The sequence below is a fragment of the Borostomias antarcticus genome (assembly GCF_949987555.1).
Source record: "Borostomias antarcticus genome assembly, chromosome: 7".
NCBI classification, from domain to species: domain Eukaryota; kingdom Metazoa; phylum Chordata; class Actinopteri; order Stomiiformes; family Stomiidae; genus Borostomias; species Borostomias antarcticus.
In genome coordinates, this window is record NC_140240.1 from 11668230 (window position 1) to 11687146 (window position 18917).

Here is an 18917-nt window from a genome sequence, read left to right on the forward strand (position 1 = left end):
AACAAACTTGCTTTAATCCAAAAGAAGGTCCCACAAAGGGTAACAAAGGTACAGGAGTCTCCTAGAAACATATGAGGCTCGAATGCATGGCAAAACACAGACACGTCTTAAATACAGATACAGGTGCATGTAATCAGCAACCAAACAGGTGAACCCACTTAGGGTGAGCCAAGCCCGAATCAGTCCACAAAATCCAAGTACGGTGCACTCTGCCGCCATCTGCTGGACATCTTGGGACACTACGGCGCAGTGCTGACACGGCCTATATAAATATATATGACACATGCATGCACGGAGTACAATAGAAACGTTAATCTAGAAAAGGTACATTTTCTGAATAAAATGTGTGATTGCTGTGTGAAAGCAGAAATAAAAGTACTATTAATGCAAATGTATCAAAAATAGATTTTTAAAAGTATGGAATATAAGTATGAGTACTGTATAAAGCATCAATAAGATTCATAAGAGTCATTCTGTGTTTCAAAGTTTGAAAAGTGTGTACTATCTAGCTAAAAACGTAGCAAGTAGGGATTGAAATTAAATCTCCCATTGACAACCATACAATTCTTAAGGTGAATATCTCAAAAAGTACAAAATTGTATCAACATGAGTGTAAAGCCGTGATAAGCTTGTTGTTCTGAGTATTTCAAGCTTTGAATGGAGTCTGTGCAAGCAATAACTGAAAGAGCATCTCACAAAGACATCTACTGAGTTGAGTCAAAATGGGTTTAGTCTAGATGGAAATAGGGGTCCACGCGCACCCCCCGGATTTTTTTTATGCCAACTGATTTTTCTTTATCCTTAAAGTGTCTATTTTCAGAATCTGTCTATTTCTGGACCAAAACAGCAAAAAAAAAAGGCCAAAAATGTGTGTATGACCAACTATCTTTTCATTTTCAAAGTGCATTTTTTCACCACATGTTATTTCTTTATCATTCAAGTGTCTATTTTAAGATTATATTGGGTACCAAGCTGAAATAATGTCAAAAATGTTTTATTTTTAACCCTTTACAGTCATCTAAAGGGTTAAATGGTGTGATGGTAGTGAGATGGGTGGAGTGGTTTGATGGTAGTGAGATGGGTGGAGGGTGGTGTGATGGTAGTGAGATGGTGGAGAGTGGTGTGATGGTAGTGAGATGGGTGGAGGGTGGTGTGATGGTAGTGAGATGGGTGGAGGGTGGTGTGATGGTAGTGAGATGGGTGGAGAGTGGTGTGATGGTAGTGAGATGGGTGGAGAGTGGTGTGATGGTAGTGAGATGGGTGGAGGGTGGTGTGATGGTAGTGAGATGGGTGGAGAGTGGTGTGATGGTAGTGAGATGGGTGGAGAGTGGTGTGATGGTAGTGAGATGGGTGGAGGGTGGTGTGATGGTAGTGAGATGGGTGGAGGGTGATGTGATGGTAGTGAGATGGTGGAGAGTGGTGTGATGGTAGTGAGATGGGTGGAGTGGTTTGATGGTAGTGAGATGGGTGGAGGGTGGTGTGATGTCTCACTACCATCACACCACTCTCCACCCATCTCACTACCATCACACCACCCTCCACCCATCTCACTACCATCACACCACTCTCCACCATCTCACTACCATCACACCACCCTCCACCCATCTCACTACCATCAAACCACTCCACCCATCTCACTACCATCACACCATTTAACCCTTTAGATGACTCTAAAGGGTTAAAAAATAAAACATTTTTGACATTATTTCAGCTTGGTACCCAATATAATCTTAAAATAGACACTTGAATGATAAAGAAATAACATGTGGTGAAAAAATGCAAAAATGCAAGATAGTTGGTCATACACACATTTTTTTTGCTCTTTTGGTCAAGAAATAGAGCCAATATGTTGTCAAATGTCGCAAATAACCATTCCATTAAACTCCTGGGGTCAGAATTGTATAGGAAAAATTATTATTTTGTCTCTGTATGCTGTTTACTTCAAATGTTATGCCACTTTCTATATCATATTTAGATTTTTCGGGTTTGGGTTAGGTGCAATAAAGGGTTAAAAATGAAGCCTTTGGGACATTATTTCAGCTTGTTACCAGGCAGATTCTGAAAAAAGACACTTTAAGGATAAAGAAAAATCAGGTGGCATAAAAAAATCTGGGGGTGCGCGTGGACCCCTATTTCCATCTAGACTAGTTCTCATGCAAATATGCCAGCAAGGCACCAAAAATATGCGCTAAGGGGTCAAATTCTGAATTTCAAGACACCATAACATTAAAAGAATAAATGGTAGAAAGGTGAAGTTTCACTTCCCGTTTGCGTGACGTTGACCTTGAGTGGCAGCCATGTTAAATTGTGTCCATTCATTAAGTACAATGACAAAAGGATGATGCATTAAGCAATTAGACCTCACCCCTGTTTGCGCAGCGCTGCATTAATGTTGAGTGGCGGCCATGTTAAATTGTGCTTCTCTCGTGTATCGCGTTTAGCTGTCCAACTCAGTGCTGTGTAGCCACGCCCTCGTCTCTGGTCTTTGAAATATGTAGGGGTGAGACCTATGCCCACCTTCCCATTGCTCTCTGTAAAGCGCATTGTGTTGCCTCTGTGTATGAAATGCGCTATACAAGTAAAGTTTGATTTGATTTGGTCCCACTTGAAAGAGGCTGGCCTCCGAAGGTGGTCTGTACAGGGAACAGGTAGTAGTAGGCTAGTGTGTTGGGCAGTCTGCAGGTCTCCCCACACACGGGCATACCAGGGGCAAGAGGCTGGAGGATATAGGACCAGGTCAGGATGGATGGCCATCCCGACTGTTGAGCGCCGAGGTCTGACAGTGCTTCAACAAAATTGCGCTTATTGACCCTTATGCTGTGTTCACACCGGGCGCGGCGAGAAAATTTGCGCCACCCAGTTCGCCCAATCTCGCCGCGGGATCAATGGGTCGCCTGGCTGCCGCACCGCCGAGTTCTGCAATTCGCGCCGCCCGCCGCCCAGTTCGCGCAAATTGTATTGACTTTCTATGTAAACTCACCGCGCCGCAGGAAAAATTTGCGCCCTGTGTGAACACAGCATTAGAGAGGGTGCATCCTTCCTTCCTTCCTAACTTCATTCCTGCCAACCTACCTTTCTTCCTTTCTTCTTTCATATCTCCCATCCTTCCTACCTTCCTTCCCTACTACCTATATTCCTTCCTTCCTACCTTCCTTCCTTTCTTTCTAACTTCCTACCAACCTTATGTCATGTTGCGTTGATCTTGAACGGCGGCCAAATTGTGCTCATTCACCCTTATGGAGCATGCATACTTTATTAAGTACAGTACAATGACGGCTCTATCTCAAAAAGTATACATGTCACAGCTTAGATATGTACACCGTAGAAATCCTGCCAACCAGATGGACATTTTGTATATAATAAGTCTGTGTAGCTTAATAACTGTAGGAGTGGCGACAGCTCAGAAAATGGGTAGGAATTCAAAATGACCAACTCAAAGCTAGAGTGGAGTGCTATTCGTTTCAATGGTGAGCATTGGAGTCAAACAAATGGTCATAACTCGAAAACTATAAATTGCAGAGCCTAGATCGAAAGGTTTACGAATCATCACAATAGAGTGAACATTCTGGCGAAAAATATGTGAAGGTACTGTGAAAATTGTAGTGGCGGCGGTTTTCAGCAATCATACTACACACATTACAAGGATATTCATTCTTATTCATCCCTATTCAGTCGATAGCTACTTACTTGTTCCATGAATAATCAGGCATCCGTTTATAGACATGATGATTGCCCTCTGTGTCTAATGGGATGTTGCAGTAGTTGAACCAGGCCAGTGACCAAAGATCCCATTTGGGCCCTGCTGGTTGAATTGTACTTTAGAAAGACTGCGTGTGAAAGCCAGCCAGGGTAGAGCTCACCGGAGGCGCATGGTGATGGCGTCCAGAGGGGTATCATCTTTTCCAACCCTGGCAATGGTGCTGCCTTCTAGAACCTTCGCCGACATTGTCCAAACTCTAAACTAAAATGGTGGTACTTATTTGAGATGGTGGCACCTCTAGTATCAAATCAAATCAAAATGTATTTATAGAGCATGTTTAAAACGACAGAAGTCGACCAAAGTGCTGTACAAAGGTGGGTCCTAGGTAAAAACATTTCACAACAAAACAAGGAAATTATAGCAAAACAATACAGACATTGAACATGAACAAGGCTTTGGCACAGACTGGTTAAAACGCCAGGGAGAAAAGGAGGGTCTTTAAGGAAGATTTTAAAAACTCAAGGGTCTGATCCAATATAAAGGGGCAGTCTATTCCATAGCCTGGGGGCAGCCGCCATAAAGGCCCTGTCACCTCTAGACTTAGGACCCTTTCACACCTACGTTGTTTAGTCCGGACTTTCAGACTTTCCAGTTTGATCCGAACCAAATTGACAGGTGTGAAACCTCCTGGACCACGGTGCACAGATCTGTGCACAGAAGACTCTGATCCGACCTCAAGAGGTGGTCTCGGCTCGAACCAAGGTTCGCTGCTGCCTAATGTGAAATCAAAGGTTCGCACTTTCGGATGAAACAGACGGCGTGCATCCACAAACCAATCAGTGTCAAGTATAGGGAGACGCACCCCCATGCAAGCGATGACGACATAATGTAGGTCTGCCACCATAAATCCTTTGGTCCGCTGGTGTGAAAGCAAAGGTTATGGAACTAATCAATAAAAAATAACAAATGTGAAAGCGCCAAACAGGATTCTGGCTCGGACTTTGGTCTAGACCTTTAGGTGTGAAAGCGCCCCTAGTATAGCCTCAGCACTTGACCCTAACAAGTACTAACCCTTTTGCCTGATGGAAAACCAAAAAGGGCGAGTTGAGTTGAGGCGGTACCATATGGTGGAAAAGTGTCTATACTGCAGGGCAGGGAGTGCATGGAGGGGCATGTTATCTACTGACCGCTACTCACTGGGGGGGGGGGGGATTAGGTGACTATGTCAATCACACTGTTGGAGCACACAGAATTTCACTAGCACCAAATCTATAGATATAGGCTACAGAAGGCACTCCGGTATACAAATCGTACAAGGAAAACTGCTGGTATTAAACTAGACCACAAAACTATCACTATGAAGATTTAGTGGAACTAAAGCGGACCTACAACCCACTAGTGTCTGTTGACACACTCCTGGACTCTGTAATCTGCTGAGATAAGTATACACTAAGTACACAGAGGATACTGGATCTCTAACAAAAACACTAACCAGATACAACACACACACACGCGCGCACGCACACACACACACAAACAGCTACAATCAGTGAGTCAGACAGGCAGCAGATGTTGGTTCAATCTTCTATGTATAGTTAGCAGTCTCTCTCCATTGTATAGTGGAAAGTGAATTCCTCTCTTCGACTGGCTGGCTTAGCCTTGTCTGTAGTTAATATCCTAATCAGACCTTGGGGGAGGGGGTGGGGTGGGGCAGGGCATGTCTGTAATACCTTTCTGATGACTGGCTTTTGGGACTGGAACAGAGAGAGGAGATACCAACAAATTAGTCGAAACTACCAACCAGTCATATCAGCTATAGCTTCCCAGTAAAGAAGCCAGTTTGTACTGATCTTCTGTATTCATTTAGGAAAGAGGACTAGAATCATAATCAGAAATGTTTATTGCAACGTATTAGGAATTTGTTTCGGTCAACGGTGCATAACATTGGAGACGACATTGGGCAGGGTACAGGGACGAGACTGCAAAATGACTGTTTTCAGTCAGAAAGAGGACTAAATAACATAACTGTACTGTATTCAGATTCAGTCAGGGGACAGGACTAGACTACAGAACTGCACTGTTTTCAGTCAGAAAAGAGGACTAGACTACAGAACTGCACTGTTTTCAGTCAGAAAAGAGGACTAGACTACAGAACTATACTGTTTTCAGTCAGAAAAGAGGACTAGACTACAGAACTATACTGTGTTCAGTCAGAAAAGAGGACTAGACTACAGAACTGCACTGTTTTCAGTCAGGAGACAGGACTACACTACAGAACTGTTCAGTCAGAAAAGAGGACTGGACTACAGAACTGTACTCATGTACTGTGGGCATATAGGGACACATCGTAGGTCTGTGTCTTTTCCTCCATCTGAACTAGACGTGGTCATATCTGAGGCTGGAGAGTACAGCCTGATAAGAGAGAGACTCCTAGGCCAGCGGTCCTGCTGCTGAAGCTACGTGATAGAGGTTGACGGGGAAGCCAGGGTGTTTATCCCTGTCTGGCGCAGCATCCCAGCTAAAAGTACCACAGGAGGGGAGCTTCAGGGTCACAACCTGTCAACACCACTGGAAAAAACAGCATCATAATTGCTGGGATAAGAGAGGCCACTCCCTCACTCTTTGTGTGTGTGTGTGTGTGTGTGTGTGTGGCTATATTAAGTGTCCCCCTGACAGACATTAGGACAATACTAGTCCGAGTTAACCAGTCCAGTGCATTCTTCTCCCCATCCTCCGCCTGGCCTCCACATCTACGGACCTACAGAGCAAGGTAGGTCTGCTGGGATCTCACCATAACGCTTAAACCCAATCACATTTCACACATTTGCTGACTTTTTAAAAGCATTTTTTTTTTTTTTTAAATCAACTGAAGTCTAAAGGATAGATCATTGAAGAAATGTGACAGTTTTCCTGCTCTGGGTGCAATACTGGACTACGCATATCCGTACTTTTCCTTTGATCTCAAGCCTATAGCCTCACATATACAATAGCCTCTGATTTACATAGAACCGTGTACAGCCTCATAATAGCCTTACTACATCGCTTCTATTGAGTATATTATGTTTAACTTACTTTCTTATTTTACTGTGCTATGTTCTGTATGTCCTCTGTGCCTCATCCACTGAGTCAAATTCCTCATATTGGAAGATGTAAACCGAATTTTGATTGTGATCCTCAACTTTGAATAGAGTAACGTCATTGGGGAACCATTTTAGTTATATCAGTATGTAAGGAATCCCTTAGATCTCTAATTGTAAAAGCAACAGAGTTGGACTATCCTGCCCGATGTGTAAGGCTAATCCAAACATTTTTCATAGCGCATAACAATAATAATGTTTCCAATTATTCTGTTTTTAAAATAATGACATTGTCAGTGGGGCCCAGTGGGACCTGATTGATCAGTGAAACAGAGATATGGAGGTTTGAGCAGCTTCAGCTCCAGGTCCCTTTAAGGACTGCGGTGGCTGGCGGGGCTATTTGTGGATCCTCTACCCGGCATAAACGCTCGGGAGAAAGCTGGGCTGTTATCTGTCAGGAATAGCTGTCATGCCAGAGGTCCTGCACGCCTCTCTCTCTCCCTCTGTCTCTCTCTCTCTCTCTCTGTCTGCCATCACTCGCTTCTCCCAATCTGCCATCACTCGCTTCTGTGGCGGTGCCATTGTCCGTGCCAAGAGGCCAATGAGCCACCACTCCCAGCAAACACCCCGTGTGTGTGTGTGCGTGGGCGTGCACACATGTGTGTGTCCCGCTCTGACTGTGCTGTTGTCCATACTCTTATTTAAGGAAACAGTGCATCATGGAGGAATGGGGTCTGTCATCAGGTATCAGTGGAATTAGCATCAGTACCACCGGGAGCGATAATAGGAGCTAAACTTAGTTAGAATCCTCAGAAGATTCTGGGCACAAGGGGACCCTGGCCCCTGAATCCAGCTCTTCAGACACAAAAGCTGTTCCTTCTGTCTTCCAGGGGGGGATCTAAGCAGCCAGGATGCCGGAGCAAGGGTGAGTGTGGATTGAGTTTCTGTTTGTTTTCCCGCCCCTCGGCGTCAGATCGCGCATGCGCTGCGTCTGTATCTTCAGTCTGTATCTACAGTATATCTATAGAAACACGGACAAAAAATGATGAAAGGAAGGATGAAAGAAAATGAGGAAAGGAAATTAGGAAATGTCCTTTTTTGCATTTGGTTTTGTATCACCTTTTATGTGTTGCACTTTCTCTTGATGCTTTTAATGTCTCATGTAAAGCACTTTGAATTGTCTTGTTGCTGAAATGTGCTATACAAATAAACTTGCCTTGCCTTGGAATGCCGTCATTGTTTGCGTTCAATTTAAGAGGAGTCATTTCTACTTTCTCTGTTTTATCTCTGTGTTATCTCTATGGATCTGCCGCCCGCAGACCAGAGGTGAGATCTCACCTTGATTCCATGTATGTTCCTATCACAGATAATACTGTGCAAATATCACAGTAGTGGTTACATCAATGGACTGATGAATCAAAACTCAAAGCTATTCTACTCTATCCTCTTCTTCAGAGAAAGTCAAAGATCTCAGCCTCACGCAAGCTCATGCTCAAGGTAAGTCCTCACGGTCCAGTTAACACAGCAATGGCGGAATCTGTCCTTCGACTACACACACTACACACAGCTACGTGATTCACACGCTCCGTCTAAGACGCCATCCTGCGGTTCCAGAGCTTGATGGTGGCAAAAGCCAAGGAGGACCTGGAGCAGGAGATGGTGGAGAAGGAGGAGGAGAAGCAGAGGTACCTGGCAGAGAGGGCAGCCCCGCTCCAGACCAGTGGCCTGTCCCTAGCTGACCTCCAGGTAAAGATGTCACCCATAACCTGTCCCTAGCTGACCTCCAGGTAAAGATGTCACCCATAACCTGTCCCTAGCTGACCTCCAGGTAAAGATGTCCTCCATAACCTGTCCCTAGCTGACCTCCAGGTAAAGATGTCCTCCATAACCTGTCCCTAGCTGACCTCCAGGTAAAGATGTCCTCCATAACCTGCAAAAAAATAGAGGTATGAACCCTCAGGGTTTAAATGCATTGCTAGATCAAAGAGGGTGTGAGCACAACTCAATGAAAGACAGTCTTGTCGGTTGCAGGGTCTAGTACGAGTTCAGTTCAAGTGAGGTACCAGCAAGTAGTCCAATCTTTAGGATAATTTAATAGTTGCTCAACGGGCAGGCAGACAATGGACGTTCGTTGTCTGTCTGCCAGTACGACAGTATCCTAAAGATTGGATTACTCGTGAGTGCTGGAACTTCACTTGAATTTAAGTGCATTGCTCCGAGAGAGAGAGAGAGAGAGAGAGAGAGAGAGAGAGAGAGAGAGAGAGAGAGAGAGAGAGAGAGAGAGAGAGAGAGAGGGAAAGGGGGGGGGGGGGCGGGAATGCGGGAATAACATACCGAGTTAACATGCTCTTGACATTGGCTCGTAAAGCTGGCCCCTATTACGGTACGAGTCGGTTTCCCAGACGCAGACAACATAAATAAGAAAGTGTCAGATATGTCATCGATTCACATTCTATCCGGAAGTACTGCCACACTAGCAGCCCTAGGCGATTTTAGAGTAGGGGGGGCAACATTTTGACGTGAAAAAAAAAACAGTTCTGCCATCCCGTCTATTTACAAAGAATGTCAGTTGTGAACAATGCCAATAAGAAATCCGTATGACAATTCAATATGCACAACGCATCAAACTTCATCTAGATACCACAAGCATGTCAATATGACTTTATGACCGAGCACTAGGCCAATATATATATATATATATATATATATATACTATACCCAACATCACAACATCAAACTGCAACTGCCTGCTGATGCTAGCTTCCTCGCCGATGGTGTTGCTGCTAGTGCTAGCTTCCTCTGGAGCACTTGCATTCGATTGGCCTTAGGCCTGGGTCCAGTACCTTTCCCCTCACCCTACCCCGGGTCCGTATCCTCTTCCTACCCCCACCCTACCCCTGCCTCTACCTGGACCCAGGCACACTCACACACACACTGACAGACACCAGTCCTGGGCTCAGATCCCCTTCCCCTCACCCTAACCCGGGTCCGTATCCTTTTCCTACCCCCCACCCTACCCCAACCCCTGCCTCTATCTGGGCCCAGGCACATTTATGCACACACAGACATACACCAATGTTTGCCATGTCTCTCCTATGATGTTATTAGCCTCTCTTACTTTGAAAATGTAATTTAATGTTATTTATTGCTCTATAAATGTTCTTAGCCGGTAGACAAACATACTCCAGGAGCTTGCTCGATCGCCTCGCTGAGAGGGGTCAGGGAAGAATTTTTACAGCTCACTTATCTGGCCCCCGGGTGATTACTGTTTTTTTGCTTCCCTCTGGAATATGTAGGGGTGGGATGTCTGCCCACCTCCCTTGTTCTCTGTAAAGCGCATTGTGTTGCCTCTGGGTATGAAATGCGCTATATAAATAAAGCTTTGATTGATTGATTGATTGATTGATTGATTGATTGATTGATTGATTGATTGATTGATTGCACCTGCTGCGGTGTCATTTCGAGTGGTAGCTTCTTCATTAGCATTGCCAGTTTTATTTTTTTTATGAATAAGTGGTCAATTGTTTTTACAGTTCTTTTCGCCATTGTGAGCAGGTTGGCTAGTTGTAGCTTGTTGAGCACTGAGCAGTAGGCCTAGGTCTACAGTCAAATCTCATTTTTTTTGCGGTAACAGATCAAACCGGAAATAGTTGAGGTCGACTGACGAGTTGTGCCATTGGTGGATTATGAATATATATATTTTTTAAAGGTAGCCTAGTTTAAGTAATAAATACACACAAAAAGTTTTTTTTAAAGAATTTGAGCAGAGTTGGGCTGGCCAATCAGGGGGGCACTGCCCCCCCCTATAAAATCGCCCATGCTGGCAGCCAAGCGCAGTTGATAGTCGATGGTGGCTGTAATGTTACGGACCCACGTGTGTGACGTACCTGACACCGTTCCGTGTTTCCTGGACACATAAAAAACGGTTTCCTTGACATGGACAGAACTGAGAAGCCTTTTCTCTGGAGCTATATCGTAGGTTATATCGTGTTCAGTCTGTGTCTGAGAACGGTCCCTGCATGTCTCCAACAGAAGCTGTGTCAGGAGCTGCACGCCAAGGTGGACGTGGTTGACGAGGAGCGATACGACATCGAGGCCAAAGTGCTACACAACACCAGAGAGGTAGCTTACGGTGCTGAGCGGACACTGAGACACACGAATGTAGTTTAAACCACTCATCTACTGTAGGCTAGTACCACGTGCACATATCTAACATGTATGGAATTCTACTGCCACTTAAATATAATAGAGTTAATCAGTCTACCATGCATATGCTGCAGTTCTTTTCATTAATATTCGATATCATTTGATTATGCCATCTAACCTGAAAACACAAATGAATGCATATTGCAAATGTACCAATTTGAATTTGGTCAGCATTCTTGGATGAAACAACACAGCCAAATATATACTGTAGCCTACAGAAGTATGGAATGTGTTGTGATGTGTCAGTATAACACCTTATTTGTGTTCCGTGTAACACCTTGTGTGTTCTGTGTAACATCTTATGTGTTCTTTGTAACACCTGTTCTGTATATCACCTTCTTTGTGTTATGTAACCCCTTTGTGTTGTGTGTAACAGCATATCTGTGTTGTGCGTGTGTCCTCCTGCTCCCTCCCCTCCCAGATCAAGGACCTGAACATCAAGGTTCTGGACCTGCGGGGGAAGTTCAAGCGGCCCAACCTGAGGAGGGTGAGGGTGTCGGCGGACGCCATCCTGCGCTCGCTGCTGGGCTCCAAACACAAGGTGTCCATGGACCTGCGAGCCAACCTCAAGTCTGTGAAGAAGGAGGACACGGAGAAGGTGGGTCTAGTCTGTAACCCTACACCCCCTCCCGACCTCTACGCTCTGCTACCTCAGGGCGACTGGTTGCCCCGTCACTCCGAGGCTCCTGCGGTCGATCGACACGGTCACGGCTCTTCTCTGTCCGGGCCCCGCAGTGGTGGAATGAACTGCCCACTGATGTCAGGACAGCAGATTCGCTGCCCATCTTTCGTCGCAGGCTCAAAACTCATCTCTTCAAGAAGTACTACAACAATCCTCCCACCTAAGCACTTATTGTATTACATTATATTGCACTGTACTTTAGATTGTGATTCTTGCACTTTGCCTTCAGCACTAGATTATGCTCTTAGTCACTTGTTTTAGAAAGAAGATGCACTTGTGAGTTCTGGCAAGTAGTAGTACATTGGCTCTTCCTACGTTAAATGAAATTATTGTTAGTCGCTTTGGATAAAAGCGTCTGCTAAATGACTGTAATGTAATGTAGTCTGGGGAGGGAGGGAGAGAGGGAGAGAGAGAGAGAGAGAGAGAGGGAGGGAGGGAGAGAGAGAGCAGGGACAGCGAGAGAGAGAGAGCAGGGACAGCGAGAGAGGGAGAGCAGGGACAGCGAGAGAGAGAGAGCAGGGACAGCGAGAGAGGGAGAGAGCAGGGACAGCGAGAGAGAGGGAGCAGGGACAACGCGAGAGAGCAGGGACAGCGAGAGAGAGAGCAGGGACAGCGAGAGAGAGAGCAGGGACAGCGAGAGAGAGAGAGCAGGGACAACACGAGAGAGCAGGGACAGCGAGAGAGAGAGAGAGCAGGGACAGCGAGAGAGAGAGAGCAGGGACAACGCGAGAGAGAGAGAAAATCATAGCAATGGTGCTCAATGTGACTGTTGGCAAGAATGTCCTGAGAGTTTTATTTATTTACTTCAAAACTGTTTATTTTAAAGGGACAATGTACAATTCAAACATAAATGTCACCATATCATGCACCATACCAGCAGGAGGGGCCAAACCATGTGAAATGTTATAAACCTGGCACACATTTGAAAATAATCAAAAATTCTCAAAGGGCAGTATATTAAATTTATCCAATACCCTACACAGTGATGGAAATGCATTGGCTTTTTGTCCAGAGTTTTTAGAGTTTGTTTGTATAAGGACTCAAGAGGTCCTATGGCTGTTTCACCAGCCTGCCTCCAGCATGTAATGCAATAAGACATGATGCAGGTTATTGTTATGGCTGGGCAGATGGGTTAAAATGGCGGTCCTTAACTGGGTGAACTACCCCTTTAACCTGCAGCGGTTCTGTCGTCTCTGTGCTGTAGGAGAAGACGGTGGAAGTGAGCGACTGGAGGAAGAACGTGGAGGCCATGTCTGGTATGGAGGGCAGGAAGAAGATGTTCGACGCAGCCGGACAATAAACAGGTAACATGCCGCCGGGGAACCTGGGAAACGTAGTCATTCGTGGCTCTCTCTACCCATGTCTCTGACTCTACTCTCTACTAGGGCTGGGTTTAAAAAATCGATTCTGAATCAAATGATTCAGAATCGATTCATGAATCCCAAAATCGATCTTTTATTTAATGAATGAATGAATAAATAAATGAAGGTATGAATAGTTCATTAATTCATTCAATGATTCATTCATTCATTCAATTTTGGAAATCAGTATCGATACCCAGCTCTGGTATTGATGTGTTGCATAACTTGGCAGTCATGTAATTAAGGTTACAGCTAAAAACAACAGGTTTTAGTAACACTTAACCGAATCGATATCGAATCGTGATAATCGATTCTGAACCTTGTGAACCCAGCCCTACTCTCTACTCATGTCGCCTGTAGGCGCTGAATTGGGTGAACTGTTATTTTGCTTCCCTCTGGGAAATTAGGGGTCGGATCTATGTACACCTCCCCCTTTTCTCTCTGTAAAGCATGTTGTGTTGCATCTGTGTGTAAATGTGCTATATAAATAAAGTTTGATTTTAATTACTTATTCAACATGAAGACACATACTCTATGAAGTATGGTCATATACTGTATCCTGAAATATGTTTCTAAATCACATTAAAAGCTGTAGTGAAGTAATCGGTTCTGTATTGTTCCACAGGACAATCCCGAAGGAGCAGAGCAACAATCTGCACGTTTTCATTATGTTTGTAATGTTCTACTGGTTCTGAGCATCACATTGTATTCATGGCTTACCTTATATCTGACTATATGTTTCATATGTGATATGAATAATAAACACTTTGTGTTCACTTTTGTCTTAATGCATTTCTTGGGCTGAGACGAGTGATTTGTGAATGTGACAGTGAATGACAAGACCGCGTCCACATAATAGCATCGCTCTTCAGAGAACTGTCTTCAGAGAGATAGTTGCAGTTATAGTGTTACCACTAGATGGCAGTATTCCCTCAGCTCACATTCCAGCGTCATCAGGCTGTGGTGGAGTTAAGAGTTCCCCCAACTGACAAGGAACCAACCCACCATTCAAATCTCACCTGTGTCATGATGAAGTTGTGTCTATGACCAAGTCATTCTGCAACCAAGAAGGCACACTGTAGCCTAAGTTATGAGCCAGGTATTTATTATCATGCAGCGTGACAATAAGAGCTAGTAGAGCTAAGCTGTACCACTGAGAAAGGTAAAGAAGACCAGACCTGTGGTCAGATACTATTTGCAAATACCGATACTGATCTTATGCTTGGGGTGCACTTGATGTAACTTACCCGATCCAATGAAACCAATGGATCCTCAGTGGCCTCCCAACCTCACTCATAAAAACACCCACAGGAAGCAGCACACGCATCTGCAGCAACACGAGTACCTGGAAAAACTGTCTTAAAGCCTCGGGAATTTGGCTGGGGACAAAAGGTATGTATGCTGAATCATAGCACCCCTTTAGGCGTGATGGCATGCTGACGCATATTAATAGAGCAGAAAGAGGGAGACAGAGAGTACTTTCACTGCAACAGTTCAAGGGTGTGAATACTGAAGTTAGCGGACAATGCACTCTGTTACACTCATTGAACCTTAATTGAACTTAAAGTCGGACTGAAATATGAAATACTTTTATTATTTTTTTCTATATCATTGACAATTTGTTCTAAAATGTTTTTTAAATGCTTTTTCTATAGGCTATATGTATAAAAAAAAAAACAATTTCATTCCTTTAAAGGATACCAGCGGCAATAGTTTATTCTGTAGAATCATTCCATCATGAGCCATGTGTCACTGGACATGTTTTAAACCAACACCTAACCAATACCTGCCTAGCACCCCTGACCCTGAATTCCAGCAGGATACCAGTGGCAATAGGCTACTGTATTCCATCATGAGCCACATGTGACTGGACATGTTTGAAACGTATGCCTAATTTATACTGTGTGAGACAACCCCTGTGAGACAAACTGTTTGACAGTTGGTGATGTCCATGGAAACCAAGCTATACACAATAATTGCCCAGAGCTATAGCATATGTGACACAGTATAAATTACAGTACGGATGTGTGTGTAAGCTTGTGGTAGGAGTGAGTGAGTGAGTGAGTGAGTGAGTGAGTGAGTGAGTGAATGATGAGTGAGTGAGTGAGTGATTGAGTGAGAGATTGAGTGATGAGTGAGTGAGTGAGTGAGTGAGTGAGTGAGTGAGTGAGTGAGTGAGCGAGTGAGACCCCTCAGCAATCCAACCTCTTCTGTCATGTCTCGCAGACATTAAAGCCTGGATGGCCCTAAACTTTTTACGTTTTAATGAAAACAAAACTGAAGTGATGGTGTTTGGTCCCAACGGCGCACGTGAACTCCCCCGTTTACCTGGGCTCCCTGGCACAGTATGTCAAGCCAACAGTCTCCAACTTGGGTTTTAAGATGGATACTGATTTTAAACTTGTATCGCCAAATCAGTACAGTAGTCAAGTCCAGCTTCTTTCATTTGAGGCAAGCTATGGAATGACCTACCCCTGCACATTCGACAGGCTTCATCACTGTCCATTTTTATAACTAGTCTTAAAACCCATTTTTATTATTCCTTGGCTTTCAACCTGGCCTACTGTCTTTTATTGTTTCATTGTTTGTTACTGTTTGTATTGTATTTATGATTACTCATGTACAGCACTTTGTTGCAGCCATGGTTGTTTTTAAAGCGCTCTATAAATAAAGTTGAGTTGAGTTGAGTGAGTGAGTGAGTGATGAGTGAGTGAGTGAGTAAATTACAATACACAGGAAGAGAGGGGGAGCTACAGTAGAGAGAGAGAAAGAGAGAGAGGGAGAGAGTGTCCATTTGAAAGCTTTAAAACACCGCCCGCTTATTCCTCTCGTTCGCGGGCCAAACCCTCAGATTTAGGCCTGTTGGGGAGGGTTTCCCCACCACTGACCATCCAGGTTCCACAGGTAAAAATAGACAATGCGAGCCAAATGGAGATCATGTTGACCCGCTGTATCTGACGCTGGCTACCATCTGTTAGCGAGTATGTGCCCACCCATTGAAGACCCAGCCAGCTCTCTGCCATGTGATCACCTCAGGGTTTAAAAGCCTATGGATCCCAGAGAGAGAGGGCATAACATTACAATCTGACATTGTCTCACCATCTCAGGCCCACTCTGCGCTTATCTGGGTAAGTCGACATATTGTGTTTTTTCTAGCGGCTATATTTGGCATTTCCTCCAGGATTTTTTATCTTATATTTTTTGATGCTTATGGGACGCATTGATGAATCAGCATTGATTATGGCCTGTTCCTATGATCACTATTTAATAGAGGGAACACATTTGAAAGGAAACAGAGGGATCCGGCTTGTTATTTTAATATCTCACTTGCCTTCATACAGGTGTGTTGTAAACATATCAGACATGGAGGACTATGAATATGAGTAAGTAATGACTTTGATGATTACAATAAATGAGAGAGCAAGAGAAAATAAATATGTGTTTTCAACATTGCATAGTATCGTAACAAAGATGTCTTTGATCTGTCATTCTTACAGGGATCAAGGAAGTAAGTGCATCCATAACTTTTATTGCATATCAGATGTTGAATGATGGTAAATCTGGTACATTAGGTTGAGACATTGAGACGTAAATCTGTTTAAGATATCAATCAGGTTAATGTCGGGGTATAGTAGGTACTACTGTAAGAGTGTTACTGTGGGGGGGGGGGGGGGGGGGAGACCTCTGACAGGATGGTGAAACACAAGGCTTTATTGCATCCATAGTCAAAACACAGTTAAAGCATAACTAATGAGCTCAGAATGTGCATGCCTAAATGCAGGTGCGTACAGTATTATGTTGATATTGACTGCATATCAGAAATGTAATGTACAGTATGAAACTGACACGCTGCAGTTGTCAGTAGCACCTGCCACCTGTAGCTGTGTCTAACCAGCATCCTTCTCTGTGCATGTCCCTGAGAAGGAGACCAGGATATTGTCGGTACGTACGTTCCTACTGTACATGCAATATCTCATCACAGCACAGAACGATCGCCTCTGAAACTGAAAATGATCAATTCATTTTCCGGTTTCGGTTTGTTTGAGTGGTCATGTACCAACATCTCTTCTTGCTAGGGGGGGATGTAGGGTTGGACGAATGAAGTATCCTTTTTGCAGGTCCTATTTCAGTTTGTTCAGTATTTCTCACTCCTGACAGTTTGTTCTCCCTGTTGAGACGCCGGACTGGAGCCTGCTGTTGTTGACCCCTCCTGGGTCACCAGACACCCTGTGTCCACTAAGCCCCTGGTAGCCCCACATATTTTTGGCATGTCGATCCTGCCGTAACAGGCGTCCGGCGTCCTTGGACATCCCCCTCCCTCCCTCCCGCTCATCCATCCTCACTCACGAACCCCGGCACCTCCTGCTTCTCAGCGGCCCATCCCTCCCCAGAACACCCCCCGTAGTGACCTCTGCCCCCCTTTATCTGGAGAGGTGTACTTCGTCTGCATCACAAGACCACAGGGGACTTTATCTTCTTTCCATCCGGTCCTGAGGCCTTTCTGTCGGGCTTGGACACGACCGTCCCTGGCCTGACCAGCAGCTGTCCCTCGTCTCTCCTGCCCTGCTCCTGTCCGAGCAGGGCAGCCACGGTGTTACAATGCTGCAGTGTTAGCTACGTATGTGGGTCAGGTTGTTGTTGTTCGGGGACCTTGGGGAAGAGAATGGTGATGGCGCAGCCCCAGTTGCCTCTCTTGTGCTTATTAAAAGTCCCGGAGATGAGGTTGGGTTTCCTGCCTGCCTGAGCGGGGTAGAGTTGGGTTTCCAGTACGCTGGCCATGGCTCTCTGATTGGGCTGAGGGGACATGCAGCGTTTGGTTTCAGGCACGGAACGCTTCAAAGGTCAGGTACATTCTCAAAAAAAAGAGTTTGTCCCTGTAGGGGAACCCTCTGTAAAAATAATAATAATAATAGTTCCACATACAGTAGAACCCCTTTCAGGCACCCAGAGGGTTCTATAAGAAGTCAATGTTATATTTAGAACCCAGAAGGGACCTGAAAAGGGTTCTGGACCCATTCAACTCATAGTCAGCTCTGTGGCGTATCAAAATAGCAATACAACACTATACTGGAACAATGGCGTCTTAAAGGCTGAACAAACTGTCAGAAGGGAAACCACTGAGTTTTTATTTGTATTATTTTTTACAACTGAATGTTGTCTAGAATGAGCACTTTCTATGTACTGTATAATATACGACTAGCTGCTAGTACATTGGTTTGCCCAGCTCATAGTGGGAGACTGACTGCTTGCTTACCTTGCTGACTTGCTTTGCATAGAGGAGGAGGAGGAGGAGCAGGAGGAGGAAGTGGCAGAGGAGCAGGAAGATGAGGGGGTAGAGAAAGAGGAGGGGGAGGTGGTGGAAGGTAGTGTTGCTGCTTCAGCTCATGCCTGCATGCCTTCTCAGTAACATTCTTAGCACTGATCTTATCACATTATTCACACGAGAACCTGTCCGGTTCACCCCTGACTTATTATTCCTGACTATTCTTAGTGAAACACCATCACAAGTAGCTGGAATATGATACCAGCTCTTAATGTCTCTCCAAGACTCTTCATACCACAGAAGAAGTCAAATAGCCCTCAGACAACATAGCAAACATTCTACACTGATGATGAAAAATTAGGCTAAATGTTTGGGTGAAACTCATGATTGATGTGTTCCACTTTAGAGGTCATATAAAATGCGTAACACCCCAAAAAGAAAAAGAAAAGTCCTGATGTGCGTTATCAGTTGTGGTGTTTTGCCAAAAGGGCGGGTCCCTGTACTAACCCACCCTGTCCTGAGTGAAATAGAGTGCTCCAAGAATGCTGAAGAATGTTCACGGATGAAGACAGTGGTGACAGGATGATTGACATGATGTAACTCTCTCTCTCTCTCTCTCTCTTTTTGC

At 44.7% G+C, this 18917-nt stretch overlaps 1 protein-coding gene across 1 annotated transcript; it reads left to right on the forward strand.

The window, feature by feature from the left end:
- Window positions 1-7688: 7688 nt before the first annotated feature.
- On the forward strand, window positions 7689-13802 carry LOC311311588 (troponin I, slow skeletal muscle-like; the record flags this gene model as incomplete). The annotated part of the gene is made up of 8 exons (XM_084441338.1): window positions 7689-7702; window positions 8097-8103; window positions 8233-8274; window positions 8392-8523; window positions 10810-10899; window positions 11405-11581; window positions 12870-12969; window positions 13652-13802. The coding sequence occupies 7 exons, from the start codon at window positions 7689-7691 to the stop codon at window positions 12963-12965; spliced, it is 558 nt and encodes a 185-aa protein (XP_084297464.1). The 3' UTR covers window positions 12966-12969; window positions 13652-13802.
- Window positions 13803-18917: the final 5115 nt, after the last annotated feature.